Source organism: Drosophila melanogaster, chromosome 3R (assembly GCF_000001215.4).
Source record: "Drosophila melanogaster chromosome 3R".
Classification (NCBI taxonomy): Eukaryota; Metazoa; Arthropoda; class Insecta; order Diptera; family Drosophilidae; genus Drosophila; species Drosophila melanogaster.
This window is the reverse complement of record NT_033777.3, coordinates 17,630,538-17,645,279: the sequence shown is the minus strand read 5'-3', so window position 1 is coordinate 17,645,279 and position 14,742 is coordinate 17,630,538. Positions and strand designations below refer to the sequence as shown.

General features: G+C 40.2%; 1 protein-coding gene, 1 long non-coding RNA gene and 2 other non-coding genes across 6 annotated transcripts, besides 1 other annotated feature; 1 reads left to right on the top strand and 3 right to left on the bottom strand.

Annotated features, from left to right (window-relative positions):
- Window positions 1–17: 17 nt before the first annotated feature.
- CG43175 (uncharacterized protein) lies at window positions 18–14,563 on the bottom strand. Of its 2 annotated transcripts, NM_001300449.1 has the most exons (4): window positions 14,324–14,563; window positions 388–502; window positions 198–323; window positions 18–129 (listed from the first exon to the last, which is right to left on the bottom strand). In NM_001300449.1, exons 2-4 carry the CDS (start codon window positions 499–501, stop codon window positions 97–99), a joined length of 273 nt encoding a protein of 90 aa, NP_001287378.1. In that variant the 5' UTR covers window position 502; window positions 14,324–14,563; the 3' UTR covers window positions 18–96. The 2 variants fall into 2 exon arrangements, with proteins under 2 accessions (NP_001287378.1, NP_001247154.1); NM_001260225.1 differs by lacking the exon at window positions 14,324–14,563 and having other exon boundaries at window positions 21–129; window positions 388–593.
- lncRNA:CR45222 (long non-coding RNA:CR45222) lies at window positions 5,653–6,502 on the bottom strand. 2 transcript variants are annotated; one of them, NR_125198.1, is made up of 4 exons: window positions 6,471–6,502; window positions 6,165–6,252; window positions 5,787–5,940; window positions 5,653–5,714 (listed from the first exon to the last, which is right to left on the bottom strand). It is a non-coding gene; the product is annotated as a long non-coding RNA:CR45222 (long non-coding RNA). The 2 variants fall into 2 exon arrangements; NR_125199.1 differs by lacking the exon at window positions 6,471–6,502 and adding an exon at window positions 6,336–6,355.
- Window positions 6,480–6,913: a mobile genetic element.
- Window positions 13,530–13,601, bottom strand: tRNA:Pro-TGG-1-3 (transfer RNA:Proline-TGG 1-3). Its single transcript has one exon. It is a non-coding gene; the product is annotated as a tRNA-Pro (tRNA).
- Window positions 14,166–14,238, top strand: tRNA:Ala-AGC-2-5 (transfer RNA:Alanine-AGC 2-5). The gene has a single exon. It is a non-coding gene; the product is annotated as a tRNA-Ala (tRNA).
- Window positions 14,564–14,742: the final 179 nt, after the last annotated feature.

Sequence of the window (14,742 nt, the reverse complement as noted above, 5' to 3'; positions counted from 1 at the left end):
CTTTTTAAACAACGTGATTTGTAAACATTTTCTTTTATTGCTTGTATGATCATTTTTAAAAATGAGTAGGCTTTATTCATTGCTTAATAGCAATGCTTATAATTTTTCTTTAATGCTCAGGGGAATTTTCTGCAAGGGAAAAAGAAAAATATATACATACATATGTAACCATTATCACATATTATCTATTATCTTACATTAATATTGGGTGCGGTGCAAATAAAACATGTCGGGCACTCTGTGCTAAATTTGTAATGGAAAGGCAATAAACAGTCATCAGGGACGCATTGGTGCGATTTATTCGGTCCACAAGGCAGATCGAGCTGGGTAATAAAATTTAATTAAAATATAAAACAAATATTTATTATGGACATAAAATTAACTTACGCTTTCAACATCGCAGCAAACCAAAGATTCACCGCATCCCGTATTCTCACGTTGCCCAAGAGTGATCGGGACTTTGCAATTTTCCGGCATCACGCAATGAGCTCTGCCGTCCATACTGCAAAGGGAATAAGCTTGGCTTAGTCCCATTAGAGCAGAAACTACCAGAAGTACAACGAGTGTCCAGTGTGCCATTGTCAAGAGTCGAGTTGAAACTAATACAATTTCTGAACTGACCAACATTTTAAATACTTCCGAAACATGTGTGTGTCATCATTCTTTATGCTTATCAAACACACACAACTTTGCATTGAATCATTCAGTATTTCCTCTGTACGTGTACCTAAATCGGAATCTTATGTATTATATTGCAAACATGATTAGATCATGACAGATTGATCAAGTATTTTTGTTGAATTTGTAGAGCATCCATCGCATCCATCAGCCTAATGGCATAAGCCCCCTGCACTAAGTTCGAGGGTTGCCGACTTCCGTAACCTGCACAAATATTTAATTATTCATAACTTTAAACAATCACGGCGACGTCGGCATCATCCGTGTAACCCCAGGGTCTAGCCCCTTTCCTAACCCCCTCCCCCCCCACATTCTGAATTTAACTCAACGAACACAATACAAACACATACAAAATCCGGAGGAAGGTTGTCGCTGGGATTCCCCCGACTGCTGCGAACGCTTAGCTGCTGTTCAGACTGCCACCGCTGATGGTAATAACATTGTCGTAAAATCATGTTTGGCTTATCGTGGGACTCCCGGGACGATGATCCTGGATTTCTAGATTTCTGGGGGAAGCTTCCGCGCACGCTGCATTTAAATGCCGGCAACGTCGAGGAACGGCGTGAATTATAGTGGCGTAGGTTAAATGCCGTTAGACAGCCACATAAACTGCGAACCCTTTCTGTCCACCAAGCCGTGGCCCACACAAAAAACAAAGTTGACTAAATATTGAAAAAAAAATATATTTTTTCTTTGGAATGAAGTAGTTTTTTTTGTTATAATTCTCGGAATTTTTCTTGTTCCGTTCTTGGGTTTTTAATATCAATAGGTTATCAAAGGCATCAATTTTTTTTTGTTCATAGCTGATAGACTGAGATGTTTTTTTTTTTTTTTTTTTTTTTGAGAAAATGAATATACAAACATATATGACTATTGTTATAAATACTTTTCAGTGTATATATATCAAATATAAATAAGACAGCTGTGTGCAAGTCACAGAGTTGTTGGCTTCTGGTTTTAATTTTTGTAAAATTATTTGCATTCGTTCGCACACAAAACTAATGGTAAGAAACTTCCGACAGCAAGTTGTCCTGGCATCCAGAGAACCCAACTCTGGCCAATCCTCCTGGTCCTCGGCTTGTTTTCTTGTAATTATCGCTTTTGTTTGTTGCCTGAACTTTTGCCAGGTTTTGGCCGCCGGCTAACATACAAAATTAGCGCTTCGCTCACCAAAATGACTATACAATATTTACTATTCCTGGATGCGGGCGGTGGTTTTGGTTCCATTTCCGCATCTCGGGCGACGTCTCAAGACGCTGCCAAAGTGGGCAACATATTGTCCTTGTACGCCGAACAACATAATTTTCTAATTGGCCAAAGTTGCTGCCAAGTTTTCACCCCGGCCAAAACCAGGCAGACCGAGAAAACATTTGTTCTCAGTTTCGGTTAGCTAATTCAATTTTAATGCTTGATTTCATATTAATTGAAAACGGCGTTTTGAAGGAATGTTGTAGAAGTACAAATGTATTTTGATATGTATGTATGTATGTATGTACAAACGGACTTCTAGGAAAAACCCAAAAACTGATAAGAAACATAGTCTACATTTTATTCGGCTATCCTCGATAAGCTTCTATTTTCGAATTGAAACTCATTGCGAGTTGGCATCTTTAGTCGGCGTGCCTCGACTCCAACAAGCTGTATTTGCCCAAGGGCTTCTCAAGTCATTCGAAGGCGTTCATAACAGATGACCTCATATTTGTGGCACCCACACCCCGAAAGCCTGGCCAAAAGACGCTTTTTCTTGTCGCCGCTTTTTATGGCATGCACAAAAGCCAAAAGGCAAACACACTCGAGTCATAAAAAGATGCCTGCAGACAAACAAAGCGACACACGAGCATCCAGCAGGACGAACATAAAGATCAAATGTCAATACAGGGAATCGGGGGTCGAGGATTTGGCTAAATGTGGCCAAAAGGCGGCAGTGGAAAGACAAACAGCAGCGACGGGAAAATGTACAACAAATTTCTAAACGTTGTCATAAAAATGAAATGAAAACAAGCAGAAGGCGGTCAACAAACGGAAAAGCTAAACTTAAGACATTCAATAAGTTTACTTACGTCAAGCTGAACAGCAGTTAGAAGAATGGTAAAAAGAATGGGGTTCTGACCTTTTTTATCGCTTTAAATATGTTTATGACCAGATTTTTGGGAAACCATTCTCCAAGGCCTAATGTTTATGTGCACGAAATTGTTTTTAACGACAATGTGTGTCCATGTAAATTATTAGTTTAATAACGTTCCAACTCAGGGCAATTATTATAGCTCTTTGGGGATCATGCTTTATGGGGCTTGACAAATATTAATAGAATAGATTTACTCTGGGGAGAAGCCCAACTTTGACATAGATTAGCTGGCATATTTCTCAATCGAGCCATAACGAAAGCTAGCAAATCGAAGAAATCAAACTCGAATCCAAATATATATTTTTTGGAAACATCAACACTCCTCCCGCTAAATAAAGTCATTCAGACTGAGGGCATTTGAGTCAAACTCTAATCACCGATTCCAGTCAATCTCCGGCAAGGACATTACCTTCACTCCGGCAGACGCAACACTCAACGCCTTAATCAAATCACGGCCATAAGGATACCCTCATAAATATGTCAATTAATGGCACGCCCCCTGCCGCCCACTATCCGTCTGTTGTCTTATCTCAATGAAGACGTAAACGCTCTGATATCAATTTATGTCAATGTAAATGTTTCTTTGTTGCTTGCCCGAGATTGGGTATAATGTATGCGAACCTCTACCATTTCCATGGGACATGTGTCGGCGAATCTTAAACGGAGCTTATGAAACTATTAAAAGGCGAGCAGACAGGGCGCACATGTCTCAAACAAGCAAACAAACAAACATACGGGATGGTGTCCTCGCAGAGGGGTGACCCAAAACATATCCTTGGGTTGGGAGTAATTAGTTTGCTACACGCCCGAGGCGTGCCTTCGTGTCCTGATCCTGTTGGTCCTGGGCCGCCATGAATAATTCTAGGCGGTGGCAAAAACTTTGACCAGCTGCTCGAAAAGGTTGACAAAACCTCAAGCCAGGCTAACCGCAAGACCAAGACGATGGTTATACGAGTGATGATGATGATGATGATGATGATGGGGATTTTCAAAGAGGGGAACAAGTCACTGGGTAGATTACTCATACGCACGGTTGCCCAAGAACATTCATTATTTAGTCCGTCTTCTTCATTCATTTCATTTTTTTTTCCAGCTAATGTTAATTGCCTTTGTCTTCGCCATAATTTGCATAATTCCGCTCTAAACAATAAAAATCTAATTTGGCCTTGCCGGCATTATAATTTCTTGTTAAATTCATAATTGTTAATTCTGTTGTGCGTTGCCAACACTTGCTGGCATTTTCTTTGGGGCTTAACTTTAATTAAGAGCCAAGTGCCAGGGTGGCTTCAACTGAATGTCCTGCTGCGCTGCGATGTCCTGTTCATGAGGGTGGAAAGATTGAGGAGAATCGTGCATGTGAATGGTCAGTCTGGTCACTGAAGATGACTGCACAAAGGGTAAAAGTATTCTGTGTAATATTAATGAACTTGGTAAAACTGGTAATTGAGAGTTCTTGTTGCCAAAGGAATAATGCACCACGAATGTGCATAGTTACTTTACCTTTACCAGACTTTTCTACCAGAATCCTTGATTGTATCAATGAATTGTTTTTACGATTAATATAGTTCTACCACCGAAATATTACCTTATCTTTGATAACTTACTTAATCGCAATTTACCACGGTGACGCTACTAAACGATTTTGTTGTTCCTGCCACAATTAGCCGCCCTTCTCCAATAACAACCACAAAATGTGGACCATTAAGAAGGGAAAACTTTAAGCGGCTCTCCAAGTCAGCTACCCATTCCACTTTTTGGATACTGCCAAGAAACAAAAACCATTACAACAATTTAATCGCACTTGAGGAAATCTTCGCGGGCCACAAAGTCGAGCATGAAATGCAAAAGTTTTTATTTTGACGCTTGGCGCCTTCACTGCTGGCTTCTGATTGTAAATCGTTATCCTCGCAGGACTCGAGTTCGGAGGTGTTGGCTCCACGGCCATCCTTACAAGTTAATTTTCACATTGGGACCTGAATGACACCCGTTTTCCACCACCGCGCCTAAAGTCGCGGTAATTTCCTCAGCACTTTTGTTTAGTTTTTGATTTGACTTTTACTTTTTGCCTGCTGGTTTTTCGGTTTTGCCGGCTAATTATCATCATTTTGGCCAAATGCCTGAGGCGATTTGCCTTGGCCGGCGCTTTTAATGCTCCGAAGTTTCGACGGCATCAAGGGGATGTCTTTGGGGAGTTCGGGCCATTATGTAGCCATCAAAATAACTTGTTTTTGCGGGCAAAACTTTTTGCTGTGATTTTCATAGCCGAAAAACAATCAAAATTTAATGTGCGGCGCCGCATTTTGATTGAAAAATAAAACACTCGGCATAATCAAATAAATGCCCAAACAACAACAGCACTTTAAAAAAAAAGCAAAACAAAAAAAAACAAAAACGGTGTGCAAAATAAACTGCTCATCATTTTCCAGGCCTGCAGTTCCAGGTCCCTTAGCAATACCCAAAACGAGCCCATTCCGAAATGCGATTCCGATTCCACCCGCATTTGCACGATTCGTTAAACAAAGCACACGTTAACAGGAGCGAAGCGAAGGACGTTGGGTGGGCGCTGTTTCCATGGGCGGGGCAAGGACAAACAGACATTTCGGGCGGTCAGTTTCAGCAGTTGTCCGCCGGCCATCCAGGGGGCCATCGGGTGGGGGGATTGGGAACTCCCAATAACTGGCAACACATTTGCTTACCAAGAACTGGGCAATAATGGAGTTACTTCGAATATTTGGGCAGCGATTTAACTGATCTTGGATCCCAAGTTTGTAAGTCATTATTGGTAATTCGATTATTTTTTAACAACATGTTAATAAAATGACTTTATGATCTGTATTTCATTAGTTGGTACAATTTTCTATTATAGTTCGATATTTAACGTATAAATACCGTGGACTTCGTATTACTGAAACTATATTAGGAGATAAGATAATATTTAATAAAAATCTAAAGATTTTAGCTTAATTAAAAAGAATACGCTTACTTAGGGAATTTCAACTTCTCTAATCCCCAAAACCTTCAGTGATTCTTTCGTGTGTGGTCCATCAAATGCTTTTAACTTTTATTTGTTTAATACATTTTTCGTTCATGGCTGCGACAGAGCTGTTGTTCTTCCTGCTTTTGTTTGCCGGCTACAACTGTCGTTTTGGGACAAGGTCCAAAAAAAAAAAAAGGTAAAGTCGGTGAAAAAAAGTACAACAAACAAGAAGAAACGTTGCAAAATTGTTGGCAAATATTGAACATGCAACATATTCGACTCATATGTCACACCGAAACGGTGGAAGCTGTCGCGAGTGGCTAACAAAAGGATGCTGTTTACCAACATTTGCATTTTGTTGGGCAAAAGGGCGGCAGGGCTTACCTTTTTTTGCGAGTTGCCAAAAAGAGAGTTGACCAGCAGGATGACGAATGACGGTCCCTGCACGAGAAAAATATCAAATGCAGCACAGCTGTTGTGCAAATAGTGGGACATTAATTTTAATTGTTTTGTCAGAAGGGCACTGTTTGCAGTTTTATTTATGCTATACTATACCTGAAGCTCAAAAATTAGAGAAGCAAAGAAGGCATAACCAGGATTTATTAAATCAAGTAGCAACAAGAATATGTATTAATTAAATAGTTATGTAAAATAAGAAATAATATTACACCAAAAAGTATTTATTCACACCTACGTATGTGTAAAATCCCAAATAAGAAGACTTTACTCGTTGAGTTTTTGTAAGAAACTAATTTTATTTGGAAATATCTTCGGTTTAAATAGGTGACATGAGAATCGCATCTTAAAGTAAATGGCCTACGCAGAGGCCTACGTAAATAGTCCCCGCCTTATCGAGGTCCCACGCTCGGGCACATCTGCCTATCTTGAGCGGCGAGGACCTTATCTGTGGTCTCCCACTAAGGGACTATTTTAGGAGGCGGGGAACGATCTCAAGTGACTGACTCATGTAGTGTGCACTTAAATTACATGTTTTTGAGCAATGCACCCATGTCGCCTTAGATAACAAAATCCTAAATATAATTTATCGCTCTCGATTCATTTACATAAGATATGAACGGAGCCCAAAATTGTAAGTCTTTAAATATATTCGTGTTCATGTGTGAACAGTATGCTTAATAATAACATTTTAAACATTCAAATTACGCTCTAACTACTATTTGCTACCATGTAACTACCCCATATTCATAGTTTCACCTCTAATCCCACACTTCTTGGAAAATTTTAACCCTTTTTGAAAGTTCCCTTGGGGAAAACAATAAAAATGAATATGTATTTAAATAACAGTTGCTATCAACACCGTTGCACGCTTTTGCCAGCATTCTCAACTCACTCACATAGCCACTTAAGCACCTTTGTCCGGCCAAAATATGTTGAAAAGATGAGAAAAATGGTAGAGCTACGGTCCAAGTAACTATAACATTTAAGCCGCTTTGCGAAAAGTTGTGGGCCATTTGATAGCCTCTGGCTCTAAAGGCACTCCATCCTCTAAATTCCATAAAATTGTTTTTCATATGTTGGATACACAAATAAAATGTATGAGCTTTTTATTTTTATGGCTGACAACTGGCAAGGTTGAAGCCAGGACGTCTAAATCATGTAAAGGATTTGCGTTTTATCATGTCTCGGGCGAGGCTTTTGGGGTTTTCCAACGCCTTTTGGTACCAACTAACCAGAAGTTAACAGGAAATTGAAAATTTCCCCCAATGCCTCATGTGGCCGTTTGTTTGGCCTGAAGTGTCAGCGATCCGATTCCCAACGAGGCCAATAACATTTACGCTAATTTGATAATCTGTTCACGCACAAGGACCAGACATTTGCATGAAGCCAAAGGATCCTGACCGCCCCTAATTGGCTGGAATGGTACCCCTGGGAGCCAAGAAACTGTTTATGCCCTGTTTCTCTATCTGTATCAATGTCCATTCAGCGGATGGACCCTTTTGCGTCCTATCAGCGCGTTATCATCGCATTTCCTTTCACTCTTGAGCGAACCGAAACACACTTTTGCTCCGTGGTCAGCGAGTTTATTATTTTGTCCTTTATTTTTATAACCGCTTATCGCATTGTTGCTGGCCAGAAAGCTGTTTCAACCAGCAAAAAAAAGTACATTTTGGTAATCGCTTTTACACGCTTGACTTCAGATGAAATTAGCTGCGGGTTCGGGATTTGTTTCGGTTTTGTCTAGGGTCAGAGGTTAGCTAAATAAATTAGCACAATTTGATGTAGCAGAATATAATTTTTATGTGGGGAGAAAAATACAGTGTAAGCAAAGAAAATTTTGCTTTGGGAATAAAATTTAACTACAAAATAGCAGAAGTTCAATTTAAATTAAAGGCTTCTAAATCCATTAGACCATTTACTTCCAAATGCAAGTTCCTGAATGTTCTGAATGTTCTGTCTGTTCTACATCTCGTTCTTATTAGCTAGCGTCTACCCGCCTAAATTGCCTGGCATCAACGGAAATGTTGGGCCAGCACACACGGCGTATGAGCAATCTGCTACCCTTCGACACACACGAAAACATACGCCCCGTGGGCATTTCTGTGTGGGTTGATATCCTGGTGTGCGACAAGATTTATGTATGTTTTCTTTTTCTGTCGGCGAACATTTTAACGCCTGCAAATTTGCTAATTAATTAGTTTAAATGCTCAAGGAGAGACGGCTAAAGATATAATTATAATGGAAATCGAGTTAGCTGTCGCATATATATCAGTTTCAGTTCCTTCACCAGGGATCTAACATCCTTGTAACATCCCCAAAATAATGCGTTTATGAGTGACTCACATAGCAGCGGCAAAAAATTCACAAAAAAAAAAAGAGACGAGGGAAAACACGCGCGCGTTTTTACACGCATGTAATTTGTGGGAAATTTGTTCAACCCTTTTTCCGCACTTTTCGCATACTTTTGCTGCAAATAAAGGCAAAATTAATTTAACGCGTGTTTTTCCTTGGTCCCTGCATAATGGAATTGATTTAAGGTTATTAATATGAGCACTCTGGGCACCCACAAAACGAAAAAAAAAAGTATAGAGTTACACGGGAAAAGCAAGAATGCCGGGAGATGCCTAAGTAAATGTTTGTAGCTGCTGTTGCTACTGCGGCTGTTTGGTAACCTTTAACGTCAATTTTATGCAAATTATGTTGTTTCGGTTGGAGATTTCCTCTGGGGAAGATGGTGCGATGGTGCGATGGTGGGATGGTAGGATGGATGTCTCGCTGAGTGCGAGGGGGCGTGGCATTTTCGAAACGACGGGGCGTCGCTCGAAAGTTTTGGAGTGCTGGGGAGTGTTGTTATTGAAGTTTCCCGAGGTGGCGTCTGTCGACTGCTCACTGCTGACTTATTCAATAAGCCAAGTTGAAGTATGCTCCATTATATATTTGTTGGTGGCTGCGGCCGGAGCTGCTTAAGCAAATACCGTGTGCTCGTGTATGCAAAAAGTGCAAATAATAATAATAAAGAGTACTTATTGTTTGATTTATGTGTCTGTGTATGCACAATTCTGGTCCACGAGAAGGATGAGCTATGTTTTGGTTTCATGATGGGAAGGGAGATCCTTTCTCAGCGCTGATAGCCGTGCAAGTGGATCCATGCTTGGCTTAATTAAGTTAGAGATATTGAATATTATTGTCTAATTTAAATCTAATAGTGTTACTTAATCGGTAAATTGGTTATAGTTTTATGAGCTATATATTAAAAACTAGTTTAAAATATTTATAAGACTAGAAGTTATTATTCTTAACAATTATTAAGTGTGGAAATATATTTATTTCATTTTAAAGGATATATTTCGTACAACTCATGGACCGCCGTCCATTTTGAGTTTCCACTGCTTAATTTTGCAACCTTCTTTAGACATCCCAACTTTTCCTGGCTAATCCGCCACCATCAGTTTTTCCCGCTAAGCAACAACAGGCAGCAATGAAAATCCCCCGATAAAGTCACCTTTATTTGTCAGTCTTAGGCTCCCCCGAGTCAACTGTCAAGTCCTTCCATACCGGGCACGTTCCTCTGCCTTTCACGCAATCCTGAAGCGTTAAACCGCACACACCTATCACGATGATGATGATGTTCCCTTTCTAGTATTTTTCCACTTTTTTTTTTGTTTCTTTTTGAGCTGTTTTTGTTGTTCCACCGTGCGAATGGCTAAGTGAGCCATTTATCTTCGCTGGAACCTCAAGCGCGACATAGCAGCAATAGCAACAACGTGGGGCTACAACAATCACTTCCTACAGGCGTCATCCAATCCTCAATAATACCGCTTTGGAAATAAAACGATTTATATGGCGCCCAACAACAAGAAATCCAATAGAGGTGCACCAAAGTTCAGAGATCGAAGAGGCAGGCAGAAAAATACCCTTAAGTAACAGTAACAAATTTAAATAAGAACAAATTAAGGGTTCTTAAAGAAATGGATTCATAAGAGTGCAGTCTTATTTACTGAAAAAAATTAATATATTACCAATATATATTGACAGAATTTTATTTAATTTCAGTGAAGTCATCACTATAAGGCGAGTCCTGTCGCATTTTCGTTTTATACGGCCTTATCCAGACCAACATCAATCGCACAGCCGCAACAGCAAGAACAAGTAGTAAATGAAACCCCTGTATGAAAAAAAAAAAAAAAATCGAAACCAAAAAGAAAAACCGAAGTAAAATCGAAGATTGCTATCTTTGACGGCTTGTTTTCCTGCCCATCCTGCCTGGGCGGGGGGCGTGGCAGCTATTATGTATTGGCGTTGAAACAATTTGAACAACAGTAGTCGGCGTCTCCGAAGGAGGGAGTAAAAAAAAACAAATGAAAGGAAGTCGTTTAAAAGTACAAACGGACATTATTTATCGCTCAAACCATTTAGCCGCAGAAACTACCCGAAGAAGAGCCAAATAAAAAAGGCCAGGAGTAGCAGAAAGAGCACATCCGAGTGCGAATCCGAATTCGAATCCGAGTCCTTAAGACACCCACCCCAACCACTTGTCCATCTCGTGTTGTTGTGTCTACTTAGTTGTAATAAATGGAAAAACGCAAAGGGCCACGAGAGTCCTGGCCACAATGCCTTGCATATAATTTCTGTTCGGATTTGGGGGACTTGGATGGAGTAGAGGAAGCGGATTGAGCTGGTCTAGCAATTGGATTTTAGGATAGCTACTAAGGGAAATCGATTGATTTCTGCTTGCTCAAGCAGTTTTTCCCAATAAGTAATTTACAGTTGTCATTAAGTGGGAAAATTTCGGGGGTTGTGGTGAGGAAGTGCGGGCGAGGAGTTGTTCGAAATGAGTTTTTGTGCTTTCAAGTGGTAGTAGTTAGTACTTGGAAAACATGTGTTTCCTTACATAAAGTTGGGCAACTTTTCTTTTAAAAATATTCTGTTTGTATTATAAAAGGTATTACTACATACCTCAGTCACTTCAGGAAAAAAGTACTCTTTGTATGCAAAACAGAATATTTGAACTCGTCTGCTCAAACACCTTTCTATTAGCACATCCATTCTGGTGGCAAACTGCCCATCCATTCTCCTCAAACTTGTCATATGGAGCGCAACGCAGCGGAATCCTTGTACAGAGTCCCGCAGACAGCCAGAGTACTGGGTATCCAGAGGCAGAAGATTGAGGAGCAGGAGATGGGTGCAGTCAGCTAGCCACGGGCATCTTATCGCCCTAAACCACTTTAGTGTCAGTCCCGCTGACAGCGGTCCAGTACCATTGCCTCGACTCGTGAACATTGTCGCCTTTTTGTTTGGTTGCCGGGAGGATTTGGATCGTGGTTTGGGAATTGAGAAGTAGTCAGGGACTGGAGTCCACTGTTGTCTCTTAACATGGCCAGTGGTCTTGTCGACATTGCGATAACAAAACACACACACACACACACGCACAAAAAAGATGGGCGGAAAAAAAAGGAATTTTACGCTCTTGGCCATAATGAGGGTGATTTTCGTATTTGTGGTAGATTTGTCCACTTAGCAGGAATGACCAGGCCGAGGACCAAAGCTGTTGCAATTTGCTGGCAAATCATTTGTACATTTCCACAGTGGATTACGGTTTTTGGGCGGCATCATCGTCCTGACCACCGACTCCCTGATTCCTGATGATAATGCTCATAATTTGCGAGGCCTGCATATATTTTGGGCCACTTTTTTCCACTTTTTAGGCCATGATATATGCGCCAGCATGCTTCAGCAATGATTTGTGCTAATGAGTGAAAGTCTGTGGGTGGGTAGTTCCACGTCTAGGATTTCATGGGAAAAATTCGAAACCGAAGCTGGACAGATTCTTGCATTTAATTGGCATTTTTATGCCCGTGGTGTGGGTGAAAGTTTTTTAATAAAGACCCAGTCGAAATAAAACCGAACCTCTCTTCATTCCAACTCAGTTGATTTTCATTTTCGTTTTCATTTGCCCATTTAGTCAGCGACCTCAAGTGCGGGTTTCGACCGGCATTCCGGCATTTTGTCTCCCTCGGTGTGCACACAATTGTCTACGGATTTTCAATATTATTTGCTGCGGTCTTCCGATATACAAAAATCCCCCCCCCCCCCCCCCCCCGTTCGTCTACCATCTGCTACCATCATCATCATCTTGGGGGTCCATTGTGGGTGTGAAATCGTGGAAACTGCGGACGCTGACTGACTGCCACTGTCAACGGAGCCGAACTCAATGTAGCCGCTTTCAATTGGGCATTTTATTTTATATTTGAATTTTAAAATTCCTTCCGCTCCGGCAACGGACGACGGGCAACGGGCCACAGGAAAATGGACAATTTGTGTTTGTGGCAATTGATTGGCAAATATTGTCCGGGCAAATGGTTAAGGCGAAAAGGTTTGCTGATTAATACGCAGTGACAGCAAGTCAGGCTAAAAGAAAAAAGGGACCATCCATCCACAAGTGCAAAACAGAAATCACTGAATGGATCCAAGGAAATATCCTTGCAAGTAAAAAATGTAAGGTTTAAATTGAAGGTTCAAGCAGAGTATTCTCTTGCTGATCACAGAAGATATTTAAAGCAACTAATTATAGTGCGATCGGTAAAATAAAACAATGCATTTAGGTATGTATGTACTACATACATATGTATTTAGGTTGAATCATCCCTGCCGATCGAATTTTATATTTTACATTCTCTTACTTCTTGCAGCAATTCATCCATAGCTGCACGCTCCATTTGAGCGTCTTAAAGTCGGCGATAAAAGGAAAAAAACTTAGTCAATGGCAACTTGCATGCAAATTACAAGCAATAAAACGTGGCACATTCGAATGCTTAGGCAAACTTCTGCTACAAGACTCCAGAGCCCGAGGAGATTATTCTTTATTGTTTGGAGAATGGCAAAAGCAACGAGCAGGACGAGAGTCCTTGTGGCAATTCGCACATCATGCGATTGGCATTGAGATTGCGACTTGGTATCGGGCAAATTCCCAGGACTGTCATATGCGAGGACAACAAACACGCCAGACACGAGGGATATGCAAATTTGTCATCCAGTAAACCAAACAGAAAACATATATAAAGGAGTGAAATAATCATAAAAACGTCAGGCTCCGATGTTGGCTGGGGTGAAACAATCCTGAATTGAATTTTTATCTATTGTATTGGCAATAAAGTCACATTGTCACAGCATGTATAAAATGATTATTGTTTACTCCCCTTACTCCCCCCCCCCCCTTTCTAACACCATCAGGGCCTATATTTTCTCCTTAGAATCTTTAGGGTGGAAAAAGAGAGCAAAAATTTTAAACAAGGGCTCAACCGGGATTTGAACCCGGGACCTCTCGCACCCAAAGCGAGAATCATACCCCTAGACCATTGAGCCTCTTAAGATAACGGCTACAATTTTTGGCTTTTTAAGCTAAAATCTGATGATACATTTATATCGGCTTCAGCCCATCTGAAGATACATTTCCGACATGCATATTAAGTGAATTCATGGCATTCAAATCGGGGTCAACCAGTTTCACTCGTTTCTTTCACACAAGCTGCATACCATGCATAATTTGGTTCAATAATAATTAACCCATTCAAACCTCTTTTGGTAGATTTTTGGTAGTATTGAAACAAAACATAATCATTGGAACATTTTTACGTTGTTGGGGTTGATAAAAAATTCAAATTGGAAAAGTATTTATGTTAACTCAATAAATATTGTTGAATCGTTGAATATTTTGTTAACACAGTCTTCATTCGAAATATATTTAATATTTGAAAGGTAAGATTTTTTGGCTTCGTTAATGTTAAATCTCTTATGAAATAATAAAACATTGAGTTAACCATTTTGAATCAATATAACTATTTTACCATTCAAAGGGTTAAGTAGTATTAAACTTTATTGCTGCAGAGGTTTTCTCTTAAAGCCCTCGAAAACGCCAAAAACCATGAAGGGGATGTAGCTCAGATGGTAGAGCGCTCGCTTAGCATGTGAGAGGTACGGGGATCGATGCCCCGCATCTCCAGTTGGTTTTTTTTTTCTTTCATCAGATACCCATTTTATTTTTATTTAATTAGAGTTGGAAAATTGTAGATTGTACGGCAACTTACCCTCATCACTGGATCGCTGATTTATTGACTTTTAAACACTGGAGTTGGCTCTTATTATTTTTCGTAGCACGGCAGCTGACTCATCAAAATTTGTTTTGTCTCCGGCGCTTTCGGCATGCTTTTAATTTAATTTGAAAAGTTTTGCATGCCCATTTGGTACATTTAACCCCTTGCCTTGGGCAACAAAAAAAAAAAAAAAATTGAGGAAAAATGGAAAGGAATATCATAAATAATGATGATAACTGTCTAAAGTTTTCGTAGCATGCTATGGTACAAATAGCCACACCCGGCGCCCACACCAAATGCAATTAACTGGACAGAGGGCTAAAGCCGAGAAGAAAAATATGACAATTAGGCGCAAAGCTAATTGATGTTGGCAGGGGCCAATTTAAGGGATTAGAAAGAAAAAGAAAGAATAA

Coding starts and splice junctions, on each gene's coding strand:
- CG43175 (NM_001260225.1), bottom strand. CDS start 579: ATGGCACACTGGACACTCGTTGTACTTCTGGTAGTTTCTGCTCTAATG. Junction 324..387: donor TTTGCTGCGATGTTGAAAGC/GTAAGTTAATTT, acceptor TTTATTACCCAG/CTCGATCTGCCTTGTGGACC. Junction 130..197: donor GCACCGCACCCAATATTAAT/GTAAGATAATAG, acceptor TTTCCCTTGCAG/AAAATTCCCCTGAGCATTAA.